The sequence below is a fragment of the Carassius auratus genome, chromosome 16 (assembly GCF_003368295.1).
Source record: "Carassius auratus strain Wakin chromosome 16, ASM336829v1, whole genome shotgun sequence".
Classification (NCBI taxonomy): domain Eukaryota; kingdom Metazoa; phylum Chordata; class Actinopteri; order Cypriniformes; family Cyprinidae; genus Carassius; species Carassius auratus.
This window is the reverse complement of record NC_039258.1, coordinates 1,265,048-1,286,567: the sequence shown is the minus strand read 5'-3', so window position 1 is coordinate 1,286,567 and position 21,520 is coordinate 1,265,048. Positions and strand designations below refer to the sequence as shown.

Here is a 21,520-nt window from a genome sequence, read left to right as displayed (position 1 = left end):
GGTTGTGCTGAAGTCATTCTTTAAATGTAGTAAAGCAGTTATGCACTTTGATTGTACAAATAGGAGTCAGAGGATGAAAATTAACAATAATATGATGAGAAAATTTCTGTATGTCCAGATTCACAACATTCATAATATGGAATTACTTTTTTTTTGTACTCTACATTTTGGAGCTACTTTTATTGTGTCGGAAAGAACAGCGTGAACATTATTCAAGACATCTTTTGTGTTCCAGTGAAGAATAAGACATACGGGTTTGAAATGACATGATGGTTAGTAACTGATGTCAGCATTTTGGTTGTTGTTTCGTTGTTGTATTCCTTTCAATGCTAGTTTTTGTATGTTGTCGCCCATTTTCATGCTCACTCACAGGAATCTTTTGGTTTCATAGATTCTGATAATGGCAGCACCTTCTACAAAGAAGAAAGGTGCTATGATAACCCAGTGCCCATAGCCAGGGCCTTTGCGTGGGAACAGCTCTGTCTGCCCTGAAGATAGACACTTCTGCACTCTAAAAAATACACTTATCTCCTTTTCAGAGGCTTCACTTCATCTGCGGAGATAAGAACCTGTGAGGGTTTTGTGCCTGTACACATGCGGGCGGCCATAAAGCATGCCGGTGTGGGCTGATGCATCCTGGGCCGCAGATATGCACATCCGAGTAGTGTAGAAAATCAATGGCAATGCCTTACACTCTTTGGACATCCATGGAACCTTTTCATGCCACGAAATGTTCTATATAATAGTTTCTTTTTAAGAACTGCTCACAAGGTTGTTTGGAGAACCAAAAACGGTTCTTCCAGCATTAAAGGTGTTTGAAGTGTAGTTATGGATTCCTTAGCCAAATAATAGCAATTATTTTTCATATTTCAATGGAATAGTTCACAGAAATAGTTCACCCTCATGTCATTCCAAACCTGAAATGAGTTGAAGACTTGTTCTGTATTAATATGAATGAGTGCTTTCAAGCTCCATAAAGAGACACAGTAACACCATAAAAGTGCAATAAAAATAGTCAATAGGAATAATGTCATTTAAATGATTGAATAGCTTTTGAAAGTCAATCACATTAAACATCATTGTTTAGAGAGCAACAGTGGAGGCATTCAGTGATATTTCAGTATTGTTTATAGATAGTTTTCATATTTTATTTTTCATTTTTATATCTTAAACCTGATGAGGTTTTAGTAATTTTCTTGTGCTTTTTTATCATTCTGATGAAATTATGTATTTAAAAAAAGAAAGAAAAATTATTTCAGTTTTAGTCATTTTAGTACTTATTAGTAACTTGTTATTTAGTAACTTATTTCAGTTAGTTGTCAGAGCAAGATTTATATTTTACTCTCTTACTTTTTTTATTTTTTTCATGTATTTACATTTTATTTTATTTTTGGTTTATTTGAATTAACACTTTTTTTTTACATTTTAGTTTTGGTTAACAGTAACAACACTTTCTTTCTTTTTTTTTTTGTTTTTTTTTTTTTTTTGTTTGGATGAACTAGTTCTTAGAATTTTATTTGGAGGTTGAATTGCATGAATAGTAAAAAAAAAAAAAAATTCCCTTCAATCAAGATGTCTACCTTGTCTCTGATAACCTGCTTCTCCTCCCACCACTGGAGTTTTGTTGCCGTTTGCCTGGACTTGTCTTGGCCTTTGTCCACTTTCTGGTGACGCTGGTGATTGCTGGAGATCAGGTTGCACCTTTCCCGAGTTTGTTTGACGCTTTGGCCACTTGGTGCGTCTCCCAAACCTGTCTGAACATCTCAACAATGGCACAGGCAAAATAAACACTTCTTTATGACATCAATCTCATGTTCTTTTGCAGATGGAACATTTTTGGGTGGGGTTTTAGTGTTCCCAAAACTGAATGCATTCATCATGGCATTTAGGCTAATAATCTAATATAATTAGTTTAGTATAGTTTTGTGTGTTTATTTCTTATCCAAAGTAAACTTTTTGAGCCTGTGAATATAAACCAGGAGCCACTTGCAAGAATCTCCAAGAAAAAACTTTAGTGCTATCACCATATTATAGCTAAAGGCCTTCTTAATGTTTATTGCAAATCTTTTCGAAAACCTAGTGAGCTGCCTTGCTGACTACATGCAATTGCATTCTGAGGTAGGAAATTAGCTGAAATATAACTTATTATTACTGTTTTACTTATATAAATTGTTTTTGTTCATATAAATATAAATACTTCATCTGGGTCATCGGATGCCTATTTTCCACAAATTGATATGATTCTTTAGGGTCTTAATGAAAAGTCTGTAAGAAAGTTTGATTAATATTTCTCAATGGTAGTGTATAACGAAACCGTTTTTACCCTGTCGAAAACAGCCCTTTTCAGAGCAAGCCGTTTTCTTGCATGCTGCTTTAAATGCAAATGAGCTCTGCTTGCCCCGCCCCTCTCTTCCAAGCTGCTCTCTGAAAGATGGTCAACTTCAGCCGCATTCATTCGTGAAACTTGTTAACTAGCACGTCATTAAGAAAGGCTGTTTGCAAAGATTCATTAAAAACCTTACACTCACTTCCTCTGGAGGTGAAGCTGGATCACAAATGATTTGCGCGAAGATAGAAGCATATAGGTAGATGGGTGGTGCAGGTGGTATTTAGCCCCTTAAATGCTAATTTTACCAGGGGAATCCGCCAAAAAGAAAACTTGTAATTTATTCCACGAAACACAATTTTTATCGAGGGACCTCCTTTCCAAACACAATTAGGCTAGTTTTATCGTGGTTTAGAGTAGCAATTGGGCAGGTTTTCTTGTTAAAAACCTGGTAACCCTGATTATAGGGTGGTTGTAGACACACACTTTTCAGTTCGAGCTGCTTGTAAAAGTGCATGTCGCATCTTATGACCCTTTTAAAGGTGCACTAAGGAATTTTTGAAAAATGCTTTTGACCACAGTGTCGGACCAAGTCCCAAAACTCACTTTGAGCCAATCAGCAGTAAGGGGTATATCTTATTAATGATAGAGGGAAGAGAGCACTTAATTTGAGTGCATGGAAATTAGCAGTATAACTATAGATAGAAAAAAAATATATTATTCATTGTAAATATTTAAAAGTTGTGTAGCTTCTGGACATCATATTAAGTCCATATGAGTTTCTCTAAAAACTGAACATGTAATCTTTTCTTGTGTTTGCTGTAAGACTGAAGAAAACCAGGTGGTTTCAGCACTGTGTCCATTAGCACGAGGCTCTGATCCCGCACTCCAAATTGGCCGTGCTTCATAAAAACGATGTGTTCATTCTGCCAGCTCCGCTGCGGACTCCCCTGTGTGAGGCTATAACCAAAGACCTCGGCTGGAAGCTCGCTTTTTAATCCCACCCGCTGTTAAACTAATTACCTGCCCACAGTTTTGGCCGGGGAGAGCGTTAACCAGGCTTACTTGGCATGATTTGCTTTCAATTCCGGGTCTTTGCTGTTTTTGTGCTCGTGTCAGTTGTGCAGGAATTAGTGCAAATGTGCTTGGTTGAGTGCAGCTCATTAGGAGTCCAAGTGAAATCAAATGCAATTAGAAATCCAGTCTGGCATTAGTCCCCACCACGCTCCTGTTTTCGACGTCCTCTCTGCTGGAGTTTCGCTCTCTCCGGGTGTTGAAGCAGTTGGTTCTCCGTTGGATTCGTTCCATTCTCGGAATTCTCATGTGGATGTGAGCTTGTGCACTTCCTGTTCTGGAGAACTGTGAACTCGTCATTGTATTCCACTCGGCAGGACCCCTGTGTTCCCATCATACCTCATTAAACCCAATGGCCTCTCCCTGACCCGAGAGGTTATGGCGTACTATTTTGAATTCGTTCCTTGAGTTCTCTTTGCCGCTTCTAATGTGGTGCTTTTTCACCACTGGTAGGTCAGAAACTCAATATAACCTGCAGTTATTATGGTCTGTGTGGTGCTTGATTACTGGTTGAATAGGGTAATGGTTGTTAGAGGTGTAGTCATCCATCCAAGTGCCATCTTACTATGAATTTTTTTTTTTTTTTTATGAAAAAGTTGTTTTACTTGATCATAAATATTGCATGAAAGACTGACTGAAGGTCAGGGCTGCTTAATTTACACTCACCAGGGCTGCTTAATTTGTTCAAAAATGCATTAAAATTCTAAAATATTATTACAGTTTAATATAAAGTGCAATTTATTTCTGTAATGCAAAACTGAATTTTCAGCTCCAGTCTTCAGTCACATGATCCTTCAAAAATCATTCCATTATGCTGATTTGCTTCTCAGGAAACCTTTATTATTTTTATTATTTGGTTGTTTTTTGTTAATAATTTTTTTGTGGAAACAGTAGTATTTTTTCAGGATTCTTTCATGAATATAAATTTTAAAAAAGTATTTATTGCAAATGTATACATATAACATGTTAATAAATCTTGAATAATTAAATTTTTTAAAAATAATATTGTCTCAGTTTTTTTCTCTTTTTTTCTGCAGAAAATGACAATTTGTCAAGATTAAATAACAAAAGTTTCATTTGTTGTGATTTAAAAATTCATCTATAGTCCATCATATATATACATATATAATTTTTTTTTTTTCGTGTTGTGTTGAGTTTGAAATTGTGTTGAATATAGCAAATCTGAAAATATGACATCTGTTTTTGTTATTTTGACCAATTGTAATTTCATGCTATAATGACAACATTTTTATTTAAAATTGGAAGAAATGACATCAGTAGTTTACAGAATATAACGAAAAATAAAATTTTACACTAACACAAAACTATAAATTTTAAATCCAGAATTTTTCAAGTGGTCTCTTTTATTTTTTCAATAGCTGTCTATATTATTTTTAAATATGTATTACAATATACTGTGCATTTTGTAATTTTTCTTTCTCTTTTTTTCAGTTTTCTCATTTAAAAATTCAGGTTTTCATTCGTAGTCCATAATTTAATCAATTAATTCAAATGTATTTTCATTCTGAAGAATTGTGGCAGTTTTTCATTTTCAAAAGAAAATGAGCAAAGCAAAAGCTGCTGCATATGATGCACAAGCTATCACAACCTCATAACCACCACCTTTTTAGTTTGTTTATTAATAAAGGTTATTTCTGTCATTTTTGTTGGCATTTGTGCCTTAAGCTCTCTGGTGCTGTAATGCTTGGCGAAGCGGAGTGAATTAAGCAGTCAAGTGAGCGTGTTGTGCACTACAGGACAGTAGAATCAATATTTGCATGTCTTGGCCTGTCTCTTTGTCAACACGGTTTCCTTGGTGGTGAATTATGCATGCGGCCGGTTCATCCAGGGACTGTAGCAGTTGTAGTGCTGACCAGAGAGGGCAGACTGAGCTTTAGCCCAGCGGTGACCTTACCGATCACTCCATCAGCCTTCAGCGCTGACCCCTGTGTGTCTCACGACACATGAGCTGAGCGCAGACAACACAAGCTGCTGTTCTTGGGTTTCTGTGACTCATCCTGATGGATCGATCGGCCTGAAGCCTCTCTTTTGACTGTGTTCTGTTGCAAACTGCAAATAGCAAAGTCTTTCTTTAACTATATCAACTCAAGTCTATATTTATTTTATATAACACTTTACAAATATGTGTATAATATCTTATAGTTGCATTTAGCTGATTAGAGCAGGACGATAATGTTGTTACATGTAAAAAAATAAAAAAAATGGACAAATCTATTTCCAACTTTATATAAAAAGCTAAAGTCGCTTTGGAGAAAAGCATCTGCTAAATTTCTAAATGTAAATATAAAATTCTTTCACTATGAAGAAGATTTGGTGTGGAAATGCTAAATTTGACAAATAATTATAAAGAGCCAGCAGGTAACACATTTAATGAAACAATAAATTTTGAAGCAGCAAGAAACTTCGATCATAGAACCTTTTTCTGTTTTAGAAAACGGCATTTGAGAGAAAAAAAAAAAAAAATTGTGGTGACTGTGACCATGTGTGAACATTACTATAATTTTAATTTAAGTCATAATTCTGAATAACAGTTCTCTCAATTACATTTTTATTATGCCAACATTTTTATTTTTGGATTAAATAATTCACTAAAGAAATATAATGGGTTGAACAGAAGCTTAGTCAAGCTTAATTAACACATATTGCATATTGTTGATTACCACAAAAAAAAAAAAATATATATATATATATATATATATATATATATATATATAGTTATATATATATATATATATATATATAACTATATATATATATATATATATATATATATATATATATATATATAGTTATAGTTATATATATATATATATATATATATATATATATATATATATATATATATTTAGTTATATATAGTTATAATGTGGGTTGTAACAATGGAATGAAAATGGAACTTCACACAAAAGTTAGGTAAGATTTATAATGTTTTTGAAGAAAAGGCTACATTTATTTAATTAAAAATGAAACAACAGTAATTTTATGAAACATTATTGCAATTTAAAGTTGCTGTTTTTTATTAGAATATATGTTAAAATGTAATTTATTCCTGTTATGCAAAGCTGTAGCATCATTACTCCAGTCTTCAGTGTCACATGATCTTCAGAAATCATTCTGATGTGCTGATTTGTATTTTAGGATTTTATGTACACACACTAAGTTTCAGAAATAATTAATACTTGCATATGAATATGATGCATAAATCTCATCTAAGGGTTGCAGACTATTGCATTACCACATCTTTTTCAGATTAATATCATATCCAATTACTGGTCTCTGAACACCAGTTCTATAATATGAAATTTCACTAGATCTGTGCTGAATAGATGGTTGTAACCAATGGTACATGTGAAACCCATTAGATCGAAGCAAGGGAGGGAATGAAAGGCAAATTAAGGAGAGATGCATCGGTGTGGATGTGAATCTTTGTGCAGTAATTAGATAAATTAACCCCGGGTCAGAGAGAGCAGAGCTGCGTCGAGATCCTTCACTCTGAGCTACTGTAAATGTTTAATGAAGCTTCTTTGAACCAGCTCAACAACTGAGGGATCTGCGAATCACGCATGACCAGTGGGAAGACTTTGATGGGCTCTTTTTTGAGTGTTTGAAATTGAATTTACCTTTAGTTTAAAGGAGTATAGTTAATATAAAAATATAAAAATTCTCTAAAAAAAAATGTTTTACCCTCATTTTGTTTCAAACTCATATGCTGTTGTTTTTACTTTGGAGAGCAGAAGGAGAAAAGCAGACATTTGAAAGACTTTTGCAGTGATCACGGCTGTCAAGCTAAATATAAAAGACAAAAATCACCATAAAAAGTAATTAATATGACTTGTATTCTGTTTTCTGAATATAGTTTTGCATGAGGAAAACAGACTGAATTTTGTTGTTCACTAAAGATCTCCACCCTTCATCTCACTGTTATTCCTTATCACTTTAATCACAATTGAAACGATAGAATTTAAAAAGTTCAAATGTATACAATTTTAATTTCTAGTTAACAGCATCAACCAAAAACTGTCCACTTTGCCCGTTTTCTAAAGAAAAGCATTTGTTTTTTTGTTTGTTTTTTGACATCAGAGCATAATTTGGCTGCATAATTAGATTTTGTGTTCATCTATAGTGTACATTTCTAGTCATATATATGCATCAGCCACTGAAAACCCTCTTAAACATGTTCGTTCTAGATGGTTTGCGTTCTTCATCTTCTGAGGAATAGAAAAGAAGATTGTGGTGGAAACCGTGTTGGACCCCATTGGCTTTCATTGACTTGTATGGACAAATAAACACAGAAATGTTCTTCATCATGTCTTTTTTTTGTTTCACAGAAGAAAGAATGGTTTGTTATGACATGAGGGAGAACAAATTATTACACAGTTTTCATTTTAGGTGATTTTTTTACAGCATATTTGCATTTTTTTTTTTATTAATGTGACTGCTCAGTCAAGAGCAAGCTGTTCCAATATTGTTTATAAGCACCCAGAATCTATTCTAATAAATGTCTCTTCTAGCAAGAGTTAGAAGGACTTGTTTTTCACCATTTATGGAAAGACTTTCATTCCCAGCAGCAAAGAGAACAAGTGACTAATAGAGAGGAGAATAAACATGAACAACATTCTCAGTGATGGTTTTCCATCAGTGATGACCCATGCTTTCCAAAGGCTTGAGAAAATATTAGAAATCTCTGACTGTGGAGTTTCTCCACCCACTCCTTCATACGCATAATAGCAGCACGGAGCCAACGAGACTATTGTTTTATGCATCAAATTAATAATAGAGTGAGGAAGTCATTCTGCGGTGCTTACATCGACCATTGCATTTATTATTTTTAATGCATTTGGTTTCTAATGACATTAAATAGGTTTTTAATGTATGTTTGAAGTGCTATATGGAGTGCAGATTTACTGTAGGTCCTTGACGCAAAAATGATTTTATTTTCACATGCCTGAGAATTTTTCCAGGCCGTCTCAAGCACTTGCAAGTTTTCTTTTGGGGGACGGTGACCGATGCCTGTTAATGCACGTCTTCAAAGGATGTCTTGTCTCAGGATGTGATCGTTTATGACCTTTGGAAATGCTGATCTTCCCAGCAGTCAGCATTGGCCCTGCAAGCTAAAACTAGCGCGTAGCTGTGAGCAAATGAGCCTGGCTGTTTTCAAGAGGGTTGAAGGGGCCGTTAGGATCTGAGATGCATGCTGAAAGCGAGAGACGTGGAGTGTGATTGTTGGTGTGTGAGTGTGTGTGTGTGTGTGTGTGTGTGCGCTTTCGTCTCATAGACTGGCATTCCTTTGGCTTGAACTCATGTGCTTAGCGACGCAAAACTCTCCACGAGGGATTAAAGACAGTGGGAGCCTGACACAACCACAACCACTTTTTCTAGAGCACCAGACAGTGAAAATTCATCCCGATGCCCTTTTTTTATTTATGAGAATGTCTTTCAACTCCAGTTTCATTTATTTTTAGCTTCCCTACTGTCTTCTAATTCACGGCGGAGGACAATAACCGTGTCACGACAACCTAGTAAAAGCGTATTTGAATTGACTCATGTAAGTCAAACCTCTCCAGCCTCTTCTTCTGATTTCTCTCGTCTACAAGATCTGGTTTGCATCCAGTGCTGTTACCTTACTGTAATGGACTTTTGTTTTCTCTAGGGAGGTGCATGATGGATTACAGAAGATTGCTCACATCTCTTATTTCATTCTAATCGAATAAAATTGGCATTTTAAGTGAAGATAGTTGGTTTTGAAGGATACATGAGGGTAGATTATATCAAAATGTAACAAGATATATAATGATATTGCAAATGTTACGTAAACAGCAGTTAGAAATATGCAGCCTAATGCAAGATCCTGCTCTTATTTTACATGATTCATAGGATGCAGCTATTTTTCTTGTTGAATATCCTAACTTGGAAAACAAAATAGGCTGCAAACATAATTTCATGTTGGTGTTTTTTTTAGCCTATAGCATATACTGTGTTAGTTTTGTGCTGATTTCAAATCTGGTATCATTTCAGTCATCATATATTAGTCATTTCGTACTGTTAAAATACAGTGTTTTTCATTTTTTTAAATAGTTATAATGTTTTTTTGCATTCTTTCTGATTTTTTTTTTTTACCTCAGAATTATTTAAAACGTTTTATACATCATATTTATTTATTTATTTGTTTGCTTGTGTATAGTTTTTATTATTGAAAGTTATTTTTAGTTCATGAAATGTTTTTATTTATTTTAGAAATAATTGTGTTAATTTAGTTTATTTATATTTAGGCTAGTATACATTTAGTTTATACTTAATATTTGTTTGCGATTCTTAAGTATAATTAAGTATAATAATGATTCTTATTTGCTGTTTTTGAATAAAAATATTATTGAAAATATATTATTTTTTATTATTACTTTATATTTACTTATACATTATTTAATTTATGATTACATTTTTATATTTTGTTTTTTTTGTATGTGCTTGTCTTTTCCTTCACAATTTATTCACATTTTTTATTATTTTTTTTTATTTACATATATTATTTAATAGTTTATTCTTATGTTTAAACTCAATAGGGGTTGATATTTAAATATGGACAGTCATTTTCTGAATAACTCATCCATGCACTGAGGAAGGAACTTGTGAATGTTAGCATATATTTACATTTTCCTGTTATTTAAAACATCAAGAATATACGGTTTTCCATGAAAAGTGATGATCAAAGAATAGAAAGTCTGAAAAGAAAGTTAAAACAAAGTACCTCATTGATATTTGTAGTCCACAGTGCTATTTATATCATGTTATTTGTCCTACTTTGATCTTCTCTCTCATTAAATGTGTCCAATTAAACCATAGTCTGCACTTGCCCTGGATGCACATTAACTACATGATGAGCACAACCAGCGAGAACATGGAGACAGCCGCTAGATCTTTCTCCACGGACAGGAGCAACATCTACCGGCTGACCAGATGGCCAGGGTCAACATGGGCCACGACACTGTCTGAAACTCATGTCCCGTCCTGCCACAAACAAACACACCCCTTCTTCAGGAAGAGACACCTCAGTCGTGTAGACGTGTGCATGCGCTCAGACACGAGTTCCTAATTGTGACTAGTTCTCACCGAATCGGCGCCTGTGTCGACCCTCAGCGGTCATCCAACAGAGCTAGTGAGCTCATTAGTGCGTCTCAGTGACTGCGTTCACCTTCTGGAGACCCGCCGCTCCCGGGGTCACTGATTCCCTGCCCCTTTCCTCCCCAACTCGACACCCTCGCTTTTCTTTTAATAAGGACGAGAAATCTCGAAGACCGGACCGTGCTTTGTTTTCCCCCTCAGGCCTGAGACACGATTTCTGAGAGAAAACAGGAGCATTGGAGCACACACTGCTGTAGCATGGGTCAAAAAAAAAAAAAGGGAAAGTTTCCTTGTTTAACCTAAAGCATCTGATATACTCAATGCAAAGTGTGTATACGTTCTTCGCTTAGATATCTGAAATAGCAATATACTGTTAGTGGACATCTTGACATGGCTGCAAATTTTGTTTAGATGAATAAGTAAATATATGCCGTTCCTTTCCTCTTACAGGGTTAGTTTATCCATAAATGAAAATTCATAAACTCACCCATAAGCCATCCTAGGTGTACCCTTCTTTCTTCTTTCAGATGAATCCAATAGGAATTACATAAAAAAAAAAAAATGATCCTGGCTCTTCTAAGCTCTTATCATTTTAGTGGGTCATTTTAACAGTCCAAAACTTGTTAAATAAATTGCGTTCATCCATATTAAAATGTGCCACACATGGCTCCGGGGGGTGACTGGAAGCCTCCTGTAGTGAATCAATGCGTTTTTGTATATATCCATATTTCAAATGTAATAAAAACTTTTCTGTCATTTCCACTATCTATCATACGAAACAATTTAATGGTGAACGCGCTTACTTTATTTAATGTATTTAAGGATGGTTTAAGGGTGAGTAAAACACAAACCACTTTTCATTTTTGGGTGAACTAACTCTTTAAGGATCAAATAAACACAACAAAAATGACAGTGGTGAAAAACCAGCAGATAAGAAAGCATCGGATTGGACATTTGCACTCCAGTCAGGAAAAGTCACATCATGAAGGACTTAAAAGCAAGTTAAAAGCTGTGTAAAAGGTATAAAATTCCTTCTATATTTAATTTGTGCTGATTTCAATAACAATATCATTGTATTAGTCTATTTGTAGTTAAAATACAGAAAAAGCTAACAAGTGTTTATATATATATATATATATATATATATATATATATATATATATATATATATATATAAAACCTTTAGTAACATTATTATTTAGCATGTTTTAGTACTTCATGTTTAATTCTAAATGTATTTGTTTTATTTATAGTTTACTTAATTTTTATTTATAATTTTATTTATTTAGTTTATTATGGTTTTATTTATATAGTTTATTTGCTTCGTATGTACTGTATGTTTGTTTACCTCAGTTATTTTTTTATCATTTTTTTTTTCATTGTATGTCTGTTTGGTTTATTTCTTTTTATTATTTATTTATATTTATTTAGAACTTAATTTTTTATGTACTATGGTTTTATTAATTTTTAGTTGAATAAAATTTCTGATTGCCAATTCTTTTGTTTATATCTCAATTTAGCTTGTATTTTTATTTCATCTTATTTTTTATTTGTACGTTGTATGTTTTTGTCGTTTACATCTGTTATTTATTTTTTAGTATTTTCTATTTATGTATTGACATACATTATTAAACATAGGCTGCTTTAAAGCAAACTGCTTTACAATTTTAAACAAGAACATGTTAAAGAAGGCGGAGCCCCAAAGCCACACCCACTTATTACATAATCACCACTGACCAATGGGAGTTCAAGGCTCGTCTGTTAATGTTCTCTGAGGCAAACTGTCTTAAACACTCTAAACAACTTTGTTTGACCTCATTTTGTTGAAAATGACACCAGTTTAGTTTTATAACTTGCTTGAAGTATATCAGTGCCTTAATCATGCCTTTTTCCTCCATAATAAACCGACCTGGCTGTCTGTGTTGTTGATTTGTGGCGTATACATGGGTTGTTTTGATAATGGCAGCTCAGAGAATAAATCCCAAATTCCCAAGTGTGAATTCCCAGTGTAATTACAGGACAGCACAGGATGATATTAACTCGAGTCTGTTATGATTAATGACACGGTCTGCAGTGGATAATTAATCAGCTGTATTTGCCCTTGAGGCCAGACATCCGTTTGGACCATCTGCCATGGCAGTGCGGATAAACTTTCCAGTAGCCTTTAGCCTTTAGCCCAGTCAAAAGTAACTCGAGTGAAAGTTACAACTGCGGGGAAGTTTTTCTGACTCTGGAGAGACAGAAGACCTTGCGACAACGTGTCCTAGTTTCTTATGTGCAAATGTGCTTTGTGTTTGAAAGTTAGTTCATTTGGATGCTGCTAATTCCCTGCGTTTGGTTTATGTAGAGCTTTTTAACCATCCAGATGGTTGTTTTCTATAGAGCTCTGCAGTGATGACGTGTTTTTAAAGGCCGTCTAGTATCACGATGGATCCCTCGACAAAAACCCAAGAGGTTTTTCCATTGGCTTTTGGATTATTGCAGAAAATAAACTCTGTGGCCTGCAAAAGTTTATGCTTCTGCTTTGTTCATCATGATAATCTTCACAAATTAACACCATTTTGAATGAGCTTTGAAGCCTAAATACAATCACCAGATTGTAAACATAGGCTACGGTCGCTTGACTTCAACGTTAACACCATTAAGCTCAACAGCTCATTCAGTTCTTATTTAAAAATATTTTTCCCTCAAAGTTTTAGTTGGAATGGTTTGTAAGACGGATTATAAACACAAAACGAGGCTGTAAAAGCCACTAGAAAGTAGATGGGCCATGCTTAACTACTACAGCCCGTTTGAAACTGGTCATCAGTTTTGCAATATCATTTGAAGTGACACACTTCACCTTTAGGGCACATTTTTGACAACTACATGCCATATAATTGCATGAAATATAATTGTGCTTATTATACTGCATACCATTAGATAGTTTTTTTTTTTTCCCCTCTGTAATTTGCAGTAGCTCTTCTGGACTTTACAAATGGCGTTTTGGCTCTGTCAGCAGTGCAGGATTACAGGATAAATGGACATCGGCAAACCAGCTGTGCTTAAGCCATTAATGTCTTGTGCAGACAGCGGATGCAACCGTTGCACTTTTGATCTTAACATGCATTGTTGTTTGTGGAAGTCAAATGGCATCTTTTGTCTAACAAGCTAAAGGGGAAGCGTGTAGTTGGCATTGAAGTGACTCCATTGTAGTCACAATGTAGTGAAAACATCTCTATTAGATTTGACCAAGTTTAACCACCAGAAGAATAAAGCAGTTTGTCTACAGTTACAAGACCTGTGTTTAGTGTTAATGGTAAAGAGAAAGATGTTTAAGAAGTCTCTATATTGCAGGATTTTATATAAAAGTGTGAAATATTATTACAATTTAAAAAAAACATTTTCTTTATGAATATATTTTAAAATATAATTTATTTCTGTGATGCAAAGCTGTATTTTCAGCATCTTAACCCCAGTGTTCAGTGTCACATGATCCTTCAGAAATCATTAAAATATTCTGCTTTGCTGCTTAATAAACATTTATTATTATTATTATTATTATTATTATCATTGTTGAAATCAGTTGTGCTGCTAAATATTGTTGTCAAAAAAACTTATATATATATATGAAGATTTGATGAATAGAAAATTCAATGTATTTGAAATGGAACACTTTTGTAACATTAAAAACATTCTTTACTGTCACTTTTGATTAATTGAATGCCCCCTTGCTGAATAAATTGATTTCTACAAAAAAATCATACTGGCCAGTTTATGCACACCATTATACTGAATGATTACAATACCATAACCATAACAGTTGATCAAACATAGTAATATCATGTTTGTTTTGCTACACTGTAAAAAAATAGAAAAAAGTTGACCTAACTCAAATAAATAAAGTAAACTATCGCAATAAACTTAAGTTAACTCAACTAGCAACGGACAACTTCAAAACTTTAGTTCATCTAATGCATGAAAGTCAGTCTACTGAGTGTCGAAAGATCTGTCTGAGCAAACAAAGATCTTTTAGCTTTTAGCAATTTTTTTGCTTTTTTTAAACCGTACTCTTTGTTTTAGATTTATGTTTATTTTTAAATCCTTTTTTTATAATATGGGTAGTATTTACTTCTAAAGGCAAACATCTAATAGACAAATGTATTAAATATGTTGCAATGAGATGCATATATACAGTACCTTAGCATACTATTCTCAACCATACTGAGGATCAACAAATTGTAAATCAGTAATAATATAGACTCTGATCCACATGACAGCTAACTGACAGTGACAACAGCAGCAGAAGCATAAATCAAGCCACACATTTCTAAAACAATGATAATATTTGAATAATAATTAACATACTATGTTATCAAGCTGCAATGCATGTTGGGAACTTGTGCAATATTGTTCAGTGTAAAATTGTTTGTTCAGATGACCCTATTTGAAAAGTAAGGAGAACATTTGGATATGTTGTGAGCAAATACTTTTACAAATACAACTTTTGGTAGCGACATGTTCCGAGTTATTTTGTTCGGTTCACACAAATAATTTAACTAACTTTTCTAAAGTTGGATTTTTTACAGTATATTTTTTTGCCATGGTACATGCTTAAAACTTTGTTCATAACCCAATGATACAAATTCATGATATTTTCTTCTGCATCTATATCTATGATATCGTGATTTAAATGATGCGTTTTGAATACTTTTTCATGCATTTTTTAATATTATTTTTGGTTCTAAAAGAACAGATCACAGTACAGTGGTATTGCATTTGCAATAAGAAAAAAATGGGGGATTTAACAAATAAAAACAATAATATTAATATTCCAAATGCACTGTGTTGGGCTGTTTGAAAAGTATGGCTTTTTGGATTATGAGTCAGTTTATTATATTATGTGAATGGATTTTAATAGGACAAAATGCGGCATCATAAATCTGTATTGTAAGTGCATATGTTGTCATGGTGCCTTGGATTTACTGCCATCCACAAGAGACTCAAACCAACTGCTTTCATCTGGATCTGCTTCAATCAGTATCTTCAGAGGCTGCTCTTCTCTTGATCCCATGGATGTTAAAACAGTTGTAACATGCTCATGAAGTTGTGCGTGTGTACGAGTGTCGGGACGGGTGTTAAGTATGGGTTTAATCTTGTTCTGATTACACAGTCATTACAAGCAGGTTGGCAGTGCTGGTGAAACTAGCAGTTGCCATCCGAGCTCTCATTTCCACTAATCTGATTTAAGGCACAGATGCCACCCATGCCAACCGGCTGCTATGGCAACAATGCCAAATATAAACATAACAAAGAAAACTTAGACAGTTTGACCGCCTACGTCCTAGTTCCCTCTTTTTTCTTATGCATCTTGCGCACTTGTCAACTTGATAGAGCAGATTTGCGTCGGGTGAGGGTCGTCTGCCGTTTAAAGACACACCTTCAACAGCAACATCACGCTTTCTTTACAGCAGCTGACCTCAAAAAACAGTCGCAAAGCTCTTTTAATAATTTAGTTTTTAGTGATTTTTTAAAATTGTATTTAGTTACTTATTTCAGTCATTTTAACGTAAACATAATATAATTCCGTATTAGTTTTGTTTTCTGATATTTAAATTTAGTTAATTTCATTTGTTTCAAACCATTTAAATAGTTTTAGTTAACAGTATAGTACCTCTGGCGATAGATAGCCATAACGTGTTGCGTATATTCATTTGGCATTCAAAACTTTCAAATTGGCACATTTAAAAATGTGAATTTATTATTTTTTCAAATGTATTATAGTGGAAAAAAACATGCAACAGATGCTTCTAATAGAGCTTAAGTTGCATTCAATGCAAAAAAATAATTTAATTTAAAGTCAGTCCCCCCAAAACCGATTTAGATTATTAAAACAACCACGTTTTAATAATCTAAAGAACCTTCTTTTCCATTGTAAAGTGCTGTTTTGTGCAGTGTAAAGTTTCCATGAATGTTAAAGCTTCTTCATGGAACCAGCAATGCCAGTGAAGAAGCTTTATTAATAGGAGTGTAGTATGTTGTGGAGTTGCGTGTGGTCATCATCAGCATGGTGGCCCATGGAGCTGAAATATGGATGTGTTTATTCCAACAGAAAGTTCTTTCCCACAACCCACTCCATCACTTCCTGCATGCAGTGAACTTCCTCACCCCGGCCCGAATGGTCATAGAAACAGGTTGCACTGCGCTCGACTGGCTGCTTGTGTTTGAGTAATGGCGTAGGGTTGCAGTTACCCCTGACCTGCGTGTGTGAACTCACTGCGATTCATTATAACAGGATACGTGTGCTGTGCTATGCTGTGGTCACGCCTGCCATCCGGCTTCAAGAAATAAACTAGAGCTTAGGTTGAACCCAGTCCATTAATTTAATAATCCATTTAATAACCCCATTCTAGTATGTGTGCTCACTTTACATCCAGTCAAGTCCCAGCTAAGTTTTTTTAATTTTATTATTATTGAATGATTGCAGACAGCCTTTAAGGACAGCACAACCAAATTGGAAATACACAAAACATTCTTTTTAAATATCTGCTTGAGAGACGTATTAAAAATATTAGTCTGCACACAATGAGCTGGCAGGATAAGCTGTGTGCTTCTGTCGAATTATGAAGTCTTTCGAATGCATCATCCCGTCCTATTTTCAGACAACCCATATCAGGTTGCCCTCTGAGCCAACAGGTCATCTAAGGTTATTACAGCATCCTACAACACCTGCCGACTCTCAACCTCGAGCTTTACCATTCAACCCAAACCTGGAGAGCATCAAACCTGAAGTCCAGGCAGTTTCTTTCTCACTGTCTGCAGGCATCTTGACCTTCCTTCATCCACGCTGAAGAGCAGAGGTGAAGGAAGACCTCAGGGACTTCACATTTGAATGCACGGCATCACGATTACTCACTGGAGAGAGGGAGGAGAAGGAGTGTAGATTGTGGTGGAGGAGAATATGTAAGAGAGGAGAAGGGAGGGCGAGACGGGTGAAAAAGCAGGAATGTCGAATTAGGAATTCCAAACAGCCCCTTAATCCAACTGCCGACTGAAACACTGCTCAAAGCATTTGCTGAAGCTTTTATCCCACCATAGTGCAAGAGCAGCCTACAAAGCAGAGGTCGAGAGGTCAAGAGCATGAACGGGGATTTTTAAGAGCTCGCTTCTGACTGTCTGTGCACACTCGGGTGTGATGCATACTATGACGCTAAACGTCTGTAACCCCTTTTACAAGAAGCAGGTTAGATTGATGTGTGCTTTCTATCAGTCGCACTGGCGTTAGGACAAACAGGAGACATTTTTTGTTTTTACCTAAAAATAAAAACACAAAAGGGTAATTGCAACTTTGTCTCACAATTCTTACTTTTTGACAGAATTGTGAGATTTAAACTTGGAATTGCGGGATATAAACTCAGAATTGCAGGACATAAATTCAGAATCGTGGGATATAAACAGAATTGTGGGATATAAACTCAAAACTGTGGGATATAAACAGAACTGCTGGATATAAATTCAGAATTGTAGGATATAAACAGAATTGTAAACAGAATTGTGGGATATAAACAGAATTGTGGGATATAAACTCAGAATTGTGGGATATAAGCAGAATATAAATTCAGAATTGAGGGATAGAAATTCAGAATTACGAGATAATATGGCAAGATGTACACTCAGAATTGTTGGTGATAAACTCAGAATTATGGGATATTAACTCAGAATTGTGGGGGGTAAACTCAGAATTGTGAGATAAAAACTCAGAATCGAGTGATATAAATGTAGAATCTTAAGATCTAAATTCAGAATTACGAGATATAAACTCAAAATTGTGAGGTATATATTTTAACTGCTAGAAACAAAGTCAGATTTTGTGAGAAATAAACTCTGAAAAAGTATTTTTTTTATTGTGTGGTAAAAGCGGGTTTACACACATTTTAGTGATTTATAAAGTTATTTATTTATTTATTTTTTTAATGCTGTTGTTGAAATTTCTATTCATCAAGGAATCCTGTAAAAAAAGTATCACTGTTCTCCCCAAAAATACTGATAAGAAATGTTTATTGAGCATCAAATCAACATATTAGAATGATTTTATAGTATTTATGACAAATTAGTCTAAACACCTTGATTGCAATAAAAATGAATTACATTGTTTCAGATAAAAAGTCTTTAAATTATTTAATAAAGTATAATAATGCATGCTATGCTTCACTGAGTTCTGCCCAGTACACTCTCAATACTACACTGCTCAGTATACTACACTGCTGTGGCACTATAGTTGGTTGCTCAGATATTGTAGCTGGTTAATTGACATCGCTAAGGTACTCCAGATGGTTGCTTTGGTATTTTGAGTAGTTGCTGAGTGGCAGGTTACTAGGAGTTGCTTTGGCTTCTGGCTGGTTGCGTTGGAATTTTGGCTGGTTATTATGGGATGCTAGATTATTTTGGTTATTTGCCAGTTGCTGCTATGAAGATCTAGTTGGTTATTTAGACTAGTTCTGTTGGTTATAGTTGTAATTCTTCAGCAATTGTGTTTGAATAGTGGAGACAGCATTTGGGGGGAATTCTGTTGCTCTAACAGGGGGTTTTATGTAGTTTTCTAGTGATATTCGTGACTCAAACGTTCCTGTAAACTGGAAAGTATGTAGTTGCTTTTTTCCACAGTGAATGTATGAGTGTGTTCAGACCACTGAACATGCTTGATTCACAATCTGTGCCAGATGTGATGAGCGCTAACTGAGTTTCCTATTATTAACTTAATTTAATTTAAGTAGTAGTTTTTTTTGTTTTTTTTTTGTTACTAACTCCCCAACCCTAGATGGGTGGTTATGTAACAATGCAAATATGATGTCCACCTCCTGTTTTCATGCAGCAGGATGGTTTCTGCCCTTGGTTCTTAATATGTGCTTCCTTCCTTTTCTTTTTCTTAACAGGTATGACTATAAAGAAATGCTACATAACTCCACTTTTTGTCTGGTGCCTCGAGGACGCCGCCTGGGCTCTTTCCGTTTCCTGGAGGCTCTGCAGGTACAGTTTTCCAGTTCCTTCCCATCACCAAGACACTTAGCAGTTGCATGCAGGTTCTGTGTTTCCAGCCCACATACACACCCACACACACACTCTTCACCAACATTGCAGTACTAAGGCTATGTGATATACTTGGGAAAATATATTTGCAAATCAGAAAGGACACATTAAATTGGTCAAAAGTGACGGTGAAAACAATTGTTATTTTACAAAAGATTTGTATTTCAATAAAATGCTGTTCTTCTACTAATTAAACTTCCTATTCATTAAAGAATCCTCAAAAATGTATCACTTTCCACTAAAATAAACCCACTAGGAAGCACAGCTCTTTTCGACATTTATAATAACAAGAAATCAAGAATTCTTGAACAAATCAGCATATCAGAATGATTTCTGAAGGATTACGTGACACTGAAGACTGGAGTAAATTCAGCTGTGCATCACAGGCATTTAATGCAATTTGCAAATATAAAACAAATATTTTAAACTAATAATAATTCAGAATTTGTATGCATTTTTGAGCAATTCAATGCAGCCTTGATGAGCATAAGAAACTGTATTTTATATTTATATATATATATATATATATATATATATATATATATATATATATATATATATATATATATATATATATATATATATATATATATAGCCAATCATAAATTAAAAATTTAGATAAAAAAATTTATTTATATTTTAAATTATATATAGTTAAAATTTTATGTTATATATTTGATAAATATGAATTATGTTTCTTACATTTATTATCACATATATTAAAGTTGATTCATGTTACCCCTTTATAACACTTGATTTCATACTATGTTTGGTGTCAGTTAGTTTTTTTTTTTTTTTTTCTGCTCACCAATTAATTAATCAAAAATACTATGAAAACAGTATAATCCAATTTAGAATAAATGTTTCATATAAGCAGCAATTGAGATATTAAATAGATCTCATTTGTGGTATTTCATTACTTTGTCAAATCCACATTTATCCATAACCAGCACTATGGTGTAATGTCAGACGGCCGTCTATTGTGTATTGTGTGGGAGTGTGGCTGTGCTCTTTCAGGTTGTCTGATGTTGTGCAGACATGAGGCTTTACAGACCATTATATATTGTGTTTTGAATTGTGTGGGTGTTGAAGATTGACTAGCTGAGGTTTGCAGGGCTTTTATGCTGTGTATGTGCATTTGTTTCTTTCATTGGTCTGTATGTATTTCAGCAGATTGAAGCGCTGGTTAATAACACTGCAAGGATTAGTCCATAACAGCGGGATGATATTAGAGATGAGGGGAGGTCAAAGGGTGGGAGCAGCTTTACAGATTAGGTGCAGGACAACAAGCCTGTGCAAACACACACACACACACACACACACAGTTATGAATATTGGATTTCATCTACAATAAAGTTCTGTTGATGATAGATAATGCTTTTAATACAGAGCATGATAAATTAATTATGATACGTGTCCAAAAAACATTTACTGTGATGCACGTCCAAAAAAAATCTAAATACTGTTGTACCATGTTGAAAATAACTTGGTATATTGTAGCATGTCCACACTTGCAACAAAAGCATGTTATTATAACTATTAAAAAGGAATTCAAAATGTTTGGATTTGGTAACTGTGTTGTTTTAGTATTATTCATATTATATAACGTTTTTTTATTAATAGTTTAAATTCATAAACTGTAACTGAACTTACATTTGTTATTAAACTTTTAATTTTAGAAAAGGTAGCTTTTGTTTTTTAGTTTTAATTTTTGTTTTAGTAATTTTATGATTTAGTTGAATTATTTGTATGTGTCCTTGTTTGTTTGTTTGTTTGTTTGTTTTTATTTAATTTTATCACCATGATGGATGTTCAAAAAAGCAAGAAAATACTGTGATACCATCTTATTTTTTTTTTTTTTTTTTTTTTTTTTTTTTTTTTTTTAATATATATTTCTATGGTAGCATGTCCAAA

At 34.1% G+C, this 21,520-nt stretch overlaps 1 protein-coding gene across 1 annotated transcript in view; it reads left to right on the top strand.

The window, feature by feature from the left end:
* Positions 1-21,520, top strand: part of ext1a (exostosin glycosyltransferase 1a) — a 49,870-nt gene that overhangs the window by 15,919 nt on the left and 12,431 nt on the right. Inside the window, exon 2 of the mRNA XM_026283237.1 lies at positions 19,453-19,546. Coding sequence (XP_026139022.1) covers positions 19,453-19,546 — 94 coding nt within the window. The remainder of the gene's footprint in view (positions 1-19,452; positions 19,547-21,520) is intronic.